Raw genomic sequence first — 12,461 nt, 5'->3', positions numbered from 1 at the left:
CTGATGTGTGAAGAGGCTTGTATATATAAGGGTTAAGATTCTATCTGTGATCTTTCTCCCTTTACAAGTTGAACACAGTATTTACCATCAGACACTCCACATGAAAGCTCCGGCTAAGTGAGCTCAAATCGAAATGTACATCCGGCTGTCTCACCTTCAAAGGTGTGCTGATCCACAACTAGGAGACTGTGGACCTCCACCTCCTCACCAAAGGAGGTCTCATGGGGGGAGGTGCTGCTGGGGAAGAGCTTGCTGGAGCTCACGCTGCTGGAGAGAGCCTGGAGGTACAGAGATTTATAGGATGGGAGAGGGAAGAGAGCAAAAGAGAAAGTGAAGCCTAATAAGCGCCTTCTCAGGGTGGACAGCAATACAAATCTCTCTGTTTCTGTTTGAGCTCAATAGCACTGTCGGCACCATCTGTAGCGGCAGATGTGCAATGATAAAAATCAGGTGAACATCTTTCTGGAAACTATGGTCATCAAGTGTGAGAGGCTCAGGCTCTCCTTTGTCGCCACAAAGTTGTGTGCTGCAGCAATCAATACACCACAGATGGGAGCGCATACTTGTCCCCCTGGGAAAGCTATAGAGCCAAGGCGAGTGGACACAACACATGTTGTCATGGTAAACCTGGCTGAGAGAACTTTTTGATTTGCTCTCCAAGTGGGTCTCTTTTTAGAAATTGGTCCCTGCTATTCTGTGTTGGCAGCTGAAATCTCATTGTCCTTATTTATTCCTTGGCAACAAATCAGCTGAGAAGAGGATTATGTTGAGCAGGATTTAACGGAAGATGATATTTAACTTAATTTAATTTGAACTTAATTCAAACTGTCTCATCACAGCTACGTCCTGCTTGAGTAGGTGAAATACTGAAAAAGAAAGAAATGGCCTGCTCTTCCTCTCTTGCTGTCACATTTACTCACTGCCAACATGTCATAGGGGTGTTTCTGAAAAACACCAGACAGTGGACTGGTACACAATAGCCTGAAGGTTTAAATCCTGGTTGTCTGAGAAAATCTAGGAGGGGGATTTGAAGGAGAGGTGCTCTCCCCACCTTTGACAAATACCACTGAAATGCCCAAGAGCACGGCACTTAAAATCCTAACTGCTGCAATAGAGCTGCTAGGTGGCTAACAGGACAAGACATCTGTTGTCCTGACAAGCTCCCAGTCTCATGTTATAAATAATATGTTCTCTTAGTCAGCTTGCCTGGTTAGATAAGGATATGAAAACAAACAAGCCCTTGGGCAGTTAGCAACCAAAACAGAACATGGAGCTTACCTGAGTGCTAGCGCTGGGGCGTACAGCAGAAGTGGTGCCGCTGACATCTTGAATCTCCACCCTGCTGGAGAGCACCCCGAAACACTGGGAAACCTCCTGGTAACAGATCCGCCTGGTGGGGTTGTAGGGTGAGAGCGAGAAGAGAGATGAGAAAAGAAAGGGTACGGAGGAGATGTTAAACATGGAAAGAACAAAACAAGGTGCCCCGATAGATTGCTTTCCGTTTTCAATGAACAATAAATCGTTCAATAACTTATGTAACGAGAGCTGAGTCAGGTCTCTCATTTAGATGTATGCCCTATGCATATGTGTACAAAAAAGAGGGGACATCAAACAAAAAAAATATTTCATTCAACAGATGTAAAACCATCCACAGAACAAATGCACAAAGAGGACATTGGTCAAACCAAAGCCAAGCAGAAACACACAGGTAAAGACATTGTGGACACCAAGAACATATAGTCTATTTGTACAAATTATAGTGCTGAAATGTTAACTTGGAGTCTAACTTGAATTTGTCATATATTTTTTTCAAATTTGCATGGTCCAAGATTTACACTATACTTCTATTTAGGCTTTTTTAGTAATGATAACATGTAACAGTAATGATATTTGACAAGGTAACTGACCTGGGAGACTCATAGAGGGGAACAGTGCGGATGTGGAGTTTCTGAATCTCGTCGATGGTACCGATAGTCAGAGTGCTGTTGTTGGCTAGAGCCAGACTGTCAAAGACACAACAAATTAATGGAAGAGGAAAAAACAATACATCAACTCCCTGCAACCAAACAAAATTTCATTATATGCATTTCAGTAATCAACAGAAAACACATCTGAGCCAACTGTCTCTGCTCAAAGATCAAAACAGAAGCAGTGAAGCTTGCGTGTTTATGAACTCCTTTAGCACAAAGGAAGAAAACATGAAAGAACGACATTTTCCTCTGCAGCTTCAGACTGAAAAACGCACAAGTGTGAAGAGTGGTGCCGCTGACCTGTCGGGATAGCCCTCAGAGTTGAGTGGGCACATATAGTTGACCTCCTTGAGGTTGACATTGGAGAACACCAGCTTGTGGTTGGAGGAGTAGATGACAGTGGGCCGGTCAGAGCAGGCGAAGACGTTGGAAGTGGACAGGGATCGGAAGGTCCTCAGCACAGTAGGCTGGGTGCCGAGGGTGACCTTCTTACGCTCACTCAGGACGCCTGGGGCAGGGGAGACGAGAGCCAAACACAAGTTTGAAGGGAGGGCTCTACTGACCTAAACCAGGTCCGAAATGACCTCCCGCCAAGCGCCACATGCCAGTGAAAATTGGTCTTGGTGAATAAATCAATAAGGGTCACCTGCCACACTGGCTAGTGACTTTTTAAGATAATAACATTTGACTGCCTCAGTTATATATAGTCTTTGGTCTATATATGCGCTTGTTCTCAAACTTTGTCCCTGCTGACCACTGTACACTTGCTGACCGAGCATCTAAAACATCTGTTTCTCCGCTGTGTGGATGGTTAACTAGCCTAAAGTTAGTTGAAACTTAACGTTACTCCCATGTGGCGACACATATCAGGGGTAAAGTGACCAAAAAGAAAAAAAAGATGAGGAAGAGAAAAGGATCCATTGTAAAAGTCAGTGACCAAGTTTTAAATTAACACACAGTACCTGATTCTGACATGAAACAGAATTAAAAACGGGTAGGGTAACATGTATATTATGCATATTTATTAATTATTTTGTGTATTAATCATTAATATTCATTATTTTGGCTGGTAAAAATTATCCATGGCAGGTATTTTCTTTTTTAGTTTACCAATGCTTGGCAGGTGAGCCAAAAAGTTGATTTCAGACACTGGACCCAACTATAGCTTGTTGGTGGTGCAGGGTAAAGTGTATGAAATCACACCATTTGGTTACATCATTGCATCTTTTTCTGTAGGCAAACAACAGGCTCTCAATCAAAAAGCAGAGTTCTAACAGTAGTTTCTTCAGGGACCTGATGAGATACTGCAGGAAGTCCCAGAGGGTCTGAAGCAAAAAATGAAGAATGCTTTATTTTCACATTTTGCTTTCTCTACCGTTGCATCCAAATAGTGTGCTGACAGTTATGCAGTTCTGTATGAAAAGACATCTGCAAATGAAACTCTCGTGACAGCTGCCATGGCCTTATACGGGGTTCCTAAGCATGAGAAGAAGCCCTGGTCTACCAAGGGAGGTTGTGTTAGTGTTGGAGGACGTACCTGTCTGCAGGTCCAGACCAAAGTAGAACAGCGCTCCATCTCCAAGGGCACATAGAAGGTAGTAGCTGCCCTCAAAGGTGGTCATTAGGATTGAACGAGGGATTATCTCTGGGGACACACACACAGAGTTGAATGATTTATTTATGCCCCGATATGGAGTAACACACACACACAGGGCCAGAAATGAACACCTGCCAAGTGCTAAATGCCAGTAAAAATTGACTCTGGCGGATAAATCAATAGGGGTCACCTGTCAGACGGGCTGGTAACTTTCTGAGATGGGAACATTTGAATGCAGCAGGTTAAGTCTTTTGTCTTTGCCTGTTCTGAAACATTGTCCCTGCTGACCACTGTCACTGACAGAAGCCAGTCAAATCAAAGCAAAACAATGCCTCTGATTGATGTGCATACAGATAAAATGACATACACACTTTCACACAAACATATAGGGCCATTTTGTCGTAAACACACACAAAGAAAAACTGAATCTCGATTAGAAAATGGAATCCATCTATTAACAAAAACTAACACAAAGCTGAATTGCAGCTGTTGGAATATCCTCTGCTCCAAATGACAGCTATCAAATAAAGACAATTAGAATAGCCTATTAGCTATTGATGGGAAAGGTTTGCCGTTCATAACTCACAAAGGACTTATTTCTGCAGTCAGATTGTGCTTGTTAGGGGAGTCAGAGTACACTCTGCAGTGTTCGTGCATCGAGCAGCTGTCAATCAAATGCATGCAGGAAATGTGTGTCATTGTGGGAAAGAGTAGCAGACATATTTTTCTTGGATGAAACATTTTAATCGGAAAATAAGGGTCCTGCCTGTGCTAGTTCGTGATGTTATGAAACTGTCTCCACTGACTGCTGACTTTTTTATAAGTTGAGCCAAAAAAGTAGTCAAGACTGCTCTTGCATATTTTAACATTCTAAGTTAACATACTTTTGAAATGCCTAAATGGTATGCTAAATGCGGTCCGGCTGGCAGGTCAGTTTAAGTACTCATTAAGCACTTAGTAAGTACTTAAGTACTTAATAAACACTTTTTACCTAAAGCAATAAAATTAATTGGCAATACAAATACACTTCACCCACCATTTTACCATTATCTCTGTCCACCAATCTCTCCTCACAGCCCAGCCAACTTTTTTGCTATCACTGCAACCCCCCGCCCCCCCTCCCTTTTTTCCCTTTTTTCCTCTCACCTCCCCCCAGCATCTCCTTGTGCAGGGCTGTGAAGCAGGGCAGCTTGAGCACACGGGCTGAGATGTCGGTCCAGAGGCCCACAGCGCAGAGGGGTGACTCACCGCCACCTTCCCCCAGGGGTGTGATGTCCAGGCAGGCCACCTCGTGCTCCATCTCTGTGGTGCTGAGCAAGGTGCAAAGAGAAGGGGATGTGAGGAAAAAACAGTAGCAGGCTGCCTGGCACATTGTGTGAGTGCGGACTGTGCATAGTGGAAGAAAAGTAGTAATGGCAAGCACAAAAATGTGTTAGTGTTACTAAGCAGCAGTTATATTTGAGATTTTGAGAATGTTGCACATCTGACCGTGTCTTTACACTGCGAGCAACACCATGACCTAGTCACCAGAGGTCCATTCATTTCCTATAAAACTGAGCAATTGGGGAAACTCAACCCATGTGTTTAAAGTCAACAAGCTTGTCAGTTGAGATAAGCTGGACACCGTCAAACTTTTCTCGGTCTTTAGCCGTCAATAGCCAATCAGATTTCTGTGCTTCCTTGTTTCCTCACTGATGTGAATTTGTTTCATGAACAATAGCTCTGCCTGACAAGCGCAAAAAGGACGCTGATTACAGCCATTCAAAGCTTCCTAATTCTACTTCTACAGGAATAAATGTCTCAAAAATTATGCTTGGCAAGCAGTATCCATCGTTGGTAAGCTCTGAAGTAATCTTATCTTTTTTTTTATGTTATGTTATGAATGGCAATGCCAAAGCAGTGAAAAATACCTGATTTGCCTGTTCAAAACTCTGTAGCTGCACGAGGACACTACATGGATGCACTCTCTGACACTGCACCAATCAGTCAGAACAGGGTGTGAACACATGGTTGGTTGGTTTGAGTGTATGCACACGTGTCCTACCTGATCTGTTTGAGCTCTCCAGCCAGGATCTGGAGGTAATAGAGGGCCCGTCCCACGGCCAGCACCACCTGGGTGTGGTTGCAGGCGGCAACGCTGATGTTCCTGCCCTGTGGCTCCTTCCATTCGCTCACTAAGGCCTTGCTGTCCTGGAGCACCAGGCGCACAGAGCCTGATGTGATCTGAATGAACACACAGTAAGGCAGGTCATATTTTACCCCTTCTGAAGATTACTTCACACAGTATTTCTGGAAAGTGACAAAAAGGAAGGGGAAGTGGGGTTCGGCACATTTGTCATGAACCAGATTTAAACCCATGGCATGGCATGGACCTTAATCCATTTGGTCACCAGAATGTGCCAGGTGTCAGGGTTGTGGATTTGTGTTCATTTAATATATATATTTAAAAAAACACGTACATCCTATCATGAAAGTTTTATAGAAAAAAAAGCTGGGTAACAACATTTTCTATGAACTTTGCATTTTTGTAAATGTGATGAGAATGTGATAAGACTATGTTTTTCCCTTTGGCGAGAACATAAATTTCTTCACCCCGCTTCAACTATTTAACATACAGTGCATGTAGTATATCCTTGAGTCCAGATAAACTAAGGAAAGTAGTAGTAGGCCTATTGCAGCCAATACAGATGTTAAACGAGATAAAGGGGGAAAATTTGACTGAACTGGATAAGACCAAAATTAAATTCTGCTGACTAGAATTCAACAAAAATGCAAATGTATTAAAGGAATAACTAACTAAAAATAATAACAATTTAATCAAAACACTGATACCAACGAATAAGGCTCAGGCGAAAACAAAATGAACAATAGATAAAGGCAAAAATCTGAGATAATTGGCTAACTGAAATTCCTTACATGAAACTTTTCAAAGTTTTAAAACATGACTGCCACTACAAAAACATCAGAATAAGCTGGCTGTATTTTCAAGTTGCAAACCAGACCCGCTACCTTTTCCGGAAAAGTTAATTTGATAATAATACATATTGCATGTGTCAAAAGGGTTTGCGACTAACTGGCAATAAGCCTCTTGGGAGTAAGGAGATACAGGGGAAAAAATAAAACTATAATACACCCATAAATTAATAATCTGACAGAGGGGCATGCAACATCGACGGAAATTACAGCAAGATGGAGAGTAAGACAAGATTCAGAGGAAAAACAAAAGCTAAAGGAGCCTCATTAATAGACTATTCAGAAATGGGTGAAAGCAGCAGCAGCAAGTAAAAAGAACAGCCATGCTATAAATGGAGGCGTTAAAATATTAGGGGGAGCACATAACAGAGTAGGTTAATGGGATGTGAAACTACAGCATATACTCGAGATAATATCCATAATAGAGTCCTTGAAAGCAGTTATGAAGATGAAATTGTCCGGTTTTAGGGTCGTTCGCAATGTAGTTGAAATCACAGCACTTCTGTTCAATGCAGTTTAAATTTCACCTCTGGTGCCTGAACTGTTGTAGCGAATGTGAGAAGGGAAGAGTTCTTGCTTGGTAGAATGATTTCATCTCCTCATTTGGAAATCAGAAGGCCGTCGGGAGTCAACTTGTTTCCCCAACAACTAGGGAGCTTATTTGTTGAAGAAATGATACTTAAATAGTTTGCTAGGAAGTGATACTTTCATGGAACTATTGATTTTTATTATTGGAAACGAGATCATGTCTTAGGGCAGCAGGCAGTGCGCTGCAAAGGTCCTATAACAACAGTCAGACTAGTCAAACAGTCTAATAACTCAGTATAGGTCAGTATAATAACTCTGAGTGGGAGGGCAGTTTGTAAAAGGTGCCAGCCTTGAGACACAAGCAGTGTTTTCATAACAACATATAGATTTATGGCTGCAGGTCAAACAGTCGGAGGAATTCCCGAGACGTTTCACTCTTAAAAAAAACTAGGCTAAAACTGGAATTTAAATTAAGTTCAACTTCCCTTATTAATTTAAATAAAGTGCAATATTCATCTCGACAAAGTGTAAAATACATGAGGAAAAGTCATTTTACACTCATCATATTCAAGACTGTCTCTTTCAATCATGTATGACACAGCTCCAGCAAAGTATATCTTATTAAAAGGAAAAAGGCCAGAGTTAAATTATTAATTTGAAACTGAAATTAGCCAATATTCATGCTTTGAATGAGGATCTATGAATGTCACAAGTCAGCCAATTCTGGGAGAGTAGGCTCAAAAATTAATAATGGAACTTCAATGTTAAACTAGCCAAAAGGTTCCTGGTGAGGACGGATTGAGCATGTGTTTTACAGTGATGGTAGAAGGTTGTGTGTAGGGCTGAACGATTTTGAAAAAATATCTAATTGCGATTATTTTGACTGATATTGCAATTGTGATATGATTTGCGATATTAGAGGGAATGATAATTTTTACATCATTATTTTCATTTTCATTGAAAAACGTATTTAAATGATTATGGTTTGATTTTTGCGGGGATCTGTACCAAACAAAGATGCTTTCTTAAGTCTGTAGAATATGATGTGTAGGCCAGGACATCTCTGCAACACGACAATATTTAATTTAAAATGGTATTTTGACACACATTTCGCCTTTAACAAATATTGCGCCTCCTGCGATTTGAAAATTGCAGTAGGCCATATTGCGATTTTGATAAAATTTCGATTAATTGTTCAGCCCTAGTTGTGTGTGTGTGTGTGTGTGTGGGAGTGCACGTATGTACTTGGATGAGCTGTTGGTGCGCCACGTTGCCACAGTAAAACGTCTGCTGGTTGTCCACGAAGCCTGGAAGTTCAGTCTCCTCGACCTCCTCGCCACTCAGCATCAACACTCTGGGGGTAAAAACACACTCTTGAGATAAGGCATTCAGAATCGACTCTACACTTATCTGGCTCGATGCACGGCGAGGACTCACCGTGTTTGACCCACGAAAGACAGCACCAGCATGTCGTCCGTCTCTCTGCCTGCCTCAGAGCGGAGTGGCCACAGACCTTGGAGAGAATCAAAGAGAGAGGATGTGAGAGAGAAAAGTTACTAGTCTCTAAACTTACAGAAACACTTTTAGCTATGTGTAAAAGTGTGTAGCAAAGAAATTGAAATCAGATACACCCCTCGCAACTGAAATGTGGTTATTAGAGATCAATAACTGTATCCCTTTAGAGAAGATAACGTATCTGATGAAGAACAGGATTAAAACATTTGATAAGATATGGCAACCCTTTATCTTCTACATGGAAAATCTCCCGCTGGACGGCTCTATCTTACAATGATATGTAAATTGTTTTAACGCTTTGAAAACTATACTATTGTGTTCGGTATACTTTGGGATTTTATAAATGACAAGCTAGAGTTAGTAGTTGTCCTTTTTACAACATCTATGTCTGTTATTTTACCATTGTACCCAACCCTCCTTTTTTTTTACATGTGTAATTATGGGTTATGTTGTGCGTGTGTGTATTATGTCTTGTTTCAATTTGTGAAAATGTGAAACATATTTTTTAAAAAAGTAGTTACTGTACATCATTCTACACGGCTAGAAAAGGAAAATATTCCATAAACATCTCAAATTAGCGTTAACTATTCCATCTGTCAAATGTTAATGTGTTAGTAGATGTTAGGGTTGCAGCGCTGTCTCAGCGGGCCATTGATTGGTTAAGTGAATAATTGCCTCTCATCAAGAGGCTTGGGGTAAGAGGCAGCAGCTGAGACTTTTAGGGCAGGGCTGGTCAATAAACAACTGAAGCTTAACAAGTGCAAGAAGACCTTAACTGGCCTCTGCGTCTCACTCAAGCATCAGAGAACAGTCTTGGGAGAAGAGTCTAATTTTCAGAGATTAAAGGGAGTCTGCCTGTGTTCAAACCTGACGGAATTCTTCAACTTGACAGGAATTGCAATGCTTCTTGTTGCTTTGCTAAATGAAAACAAATGCTTCCTAACTTACCCATGGCAATTTTCCAATGGGTTTGAAAGAACCGAGCCAAGACATATGACACCTAACCCATCTGCTCACGATCTCACGCTGAGATGGGACTGGCAACAACTGGCGTCTTGGCTAGGCCAGGCAAACAGATGTGCAGGCTGATGTAGCTCTACTGTCATTTCAGGACGGGATCAAGGTCCAGATAAAGTCAAGACTTGAGAAGGAGGCGGAGGCAGGCAACAGGACAGATGTCGTATGAGAGACACTCATACGACACACACACACACACACACACACACACACACACACACACACACACAAACCTTTTATTCCAGGCAGGTCAATGCTGGCATGCTCGTGAATCCCAATGCCGTTGCGGATGATTCGGAGGGAGCCTTCCTTGAACGCACCCGAGCATGTCACCAGCTGAAGGCAGCAAAGGGGAAATAAGTGAGAGATAAGGACAGAAATACAGAGACCGAGACATGAGGGGTGATTTTTTTCTTAAAAGCTCTGTTTATAGACTTGATTTTATGTGATTTATCCTCTTATTTTTACCACTGTATTATTTATTCCCTCTTTTCTTATCTTTTTATGTTGTGGTACCTTCTCATATCTACTTTGCTTTTATTTGATGGTTAAAACACTATGAAAAAGTGTTTATCACATATATACATTTATGATTATTATTATTATTATTATTAGTAGTAGTAGTCATAGTTCGTAGCAGTAGCCGTCCATCGGTCGTAGTAGTAGTAGTTGTAGTAGACGTCGGTCATAGTAGTCACTGTCAGTCGTAGAAGTAGCGGTAGTGGTAGCAGTCATCATAGTAGTCGTCATAGTAATTGTAGTAGTAGTAGTAAACTGTAAGCTGTGTGAATCTCTGTCAGTTTATAATGGCAATTCTCTGTGATGGCTACTAACGGTAAAGGCATGACCAGAGTGTTGAGATTCAACACCCTGAAGGTGAACAGTCCTGGTGTCTGAACAGTCCGACTGAAAAGGACCAGAGTGTTCTTTATTCACCCGGTCTTGGTAGTCAAACAGGATTAATATCAAAGTCCACATGATTTCTGTCTGTACCACCTGCCACTGCAGCAGTTTCTTCCCAATGGAAATCACCCTCCCAAGCCTGGCAACCCACCCAACACCCCAAAGCACGTTCCCAATGCACTCACTCACTCACACACTGGACTGACTGAATCCAGCTAATCTGCACATGGACACTGATAAGATATTCAGGCCATCAATCAAGCTAGATGAATTTTCCACATCTGTCATTTATGCATCTTTCGCCATTTATCAACCTAGATGTACTTTGCTCATCTGTGAATACGCCAGTGCTGCTATAACACTGCAACAATTCTCTGGCTTTGAACATAAACACACTACAAGTATACAGTGAGTCTGCTGCCACAGAGTACGCCTTGTCTGCACTGTATGCAAGGTCCTGTTACATTTTGTCCTGCACCAAGTGCATCAATCCCACTCTTTGTAAATTGTCTTGCAACGTGTTAGCACCAATTAACCAGGTCAAATGCTTTGCGCATTCGCTGCACAGGGCGAATTAAAGCAATTCTGATTGGATTCAGACCTGGCCTTCAACAGACTGGAATGAGTTTGAGAGTGTGGTTGAATACACTCACTACTGAGTGTGTGTTGGTCTGTACCCAAAGGACGGTTCAGCACTCAAGTGGACCGCTGCCTTTGGAACCAGATCAAGTACCCCGAGGCCTAGTCTCAAACCCTGCCAAGAAACACCTTCTGTACTGTATCAGTCCTCACTTTAATCTATTTTATCTCCCTCTGCCTCACTGACATCCATAAAAAAGGGGGAAAACATTCAAACAAAAAACTGTTATTATTGATGACACCATGACGTTTTCTGCATGTTGTTAAGGTAATCTGTCTAGGAACCCGCCGAAATTAAACAAATTCATTTGGTAATTGGTTTCATTTACACACTAACATACGAAAGAATATATATTTCAGAAAGAAGAAAGCAATACCAAACCCTTTCCTCATCAACAGGCACAGAGTAGAAATTGTGCCTTCTTAATAAGCATTTAGTCATCCACACTGACACCCTTTACACCTCGCAATAACCTGCATCGTGGGTGACTGTGTTCACACTACAGATTGTGCTTAGCAACTGCTAAAAGGTAAATAAACTTTAGCGCACAGAAGTGCTAAAGATGATGGATTGTCAGGATACATCATGGATAGGAAACAAGCGAGACGGCGCCTTCAACTTAAAGGATGTAAATATTATGAGAGGAAATGACATGCATGGCAATCTGTGTTTTGGCAAGAGAACAAGAAATCCAATTTAAATGTGTGTAGCGGAGATGCATTTTAACGTCAGGTGTAAATGTAGTCCAGCTAAATCATACCTAGACACAACTGGGATACGAGACGCATGTTAATGCCAGGTGTACAGGGGGCCACAGGCAATAAACTAGACTAGAAAAAGAAGAACACCAGTGCTGTCTATAAAAAGGCACAGGAAACAGAGTATTTGATGTCAGCAAGAATCTCCTGAATAGATTTCTACCCAGCTATTCTGGCTAGTGGCAGGTTTATGCTGTAGTATGTTGCATCCTTAATTCTGCTGACAAAAACGGCATTAACAAAACTCAAGAAAGCCGGATCCATCAGTGGTATAAGCCCAGACTCCCTGGAGGCTGTGACAAAGAGGATGATAAAGAGGAAAACAAACACCATTATGGATAATACAGACCATCCTCTATAAAGTGTATTCAGCGACTGTTAGAGTGTTTTCAGTAATCGCTTTGTCCTGTCTACACGCTCTAGTGAATGCTTTAGCAAATCCTTTTTCCTATCTGACTGATTTCCTTTCATTAAATATAACTGTTATTGTGTGTGTTGTGGATTTCCTTTTTGCTGGTGGCAAAAATTGTTTCCCTTATCAGATTGATAAAGTATTCAAT

At 41.6% G+C, this 12,461-nt stretch overlaps 1 protein-coding gene across 1 annotated transcript in view; it reads right to left on the bottom strand.

Annotated features, from left to right (window-relative positions):
- The window catches only part of ddb1 (damage-specific DNA binding protein 1), a 37,901-nt gene that overhangs the window by 15,146 nt on the left and 10,294 nt on the right, over positions 1-12,461 (bottom strand). Inside the window, exons 10-19 of the mRNA XM_071896180.2 lie at positions 9,834-9,936; positions 8,506-8,581; positions 8,314-8,422; positions 5,612-5,790; positions 4,714-4,877; positions 3,508-3,615; positions 2,271-2,478; positions 1,908-2,003; positions 1,279-1,390; positions 155-278 (exon numbers count right to left, since the gene is read on the bottom strand). Of these exons, the coding sequence (XP_071752281.1) occupies positions 155-278; positions 1,279-1,390; positions 1,908-2,003; positions 2,271-2,478; positions 3,508-3,615; positions 4,714-4,877; positions 5,612-5,790; positions 8,314-8,422; positions 8,506-8,581; positions 9,834-9,936 (1,279 nt within the window). The remainder of the gene's footprint in view (positions 1-154; positions 279-1,278; positions 1,391-1,907; positions 2,004-2,270; positions 2,479-3,507; positions 3,616-4,713; positions 4,878-5,611; positions 5,791-8,313; positions 8,423-8,505; positions 8,582-9,833; positions 9,937-12,461) is intronic.

This window comes from Centroberyx gerrardi, chromosome 1, assembly GCF_048128805.1.
Source record: "Centroberyx gerrardi isolate f3 chromosome 1, fCenGer3.hap1.cur.20231027, whole genome shotgun sequence".
Lineage (NCBI taxonomy): Eukaryota > Metazoa > Chordata > Actinopteri > Beryciformes > Berycidae > Centroberyx > Centroberyx gerrardi.
The sequence above is the reverse complement of the archived record's forward strand: the minus strand, read 5'-3'. Positions and strand labels throughout refer to the sequence as shown.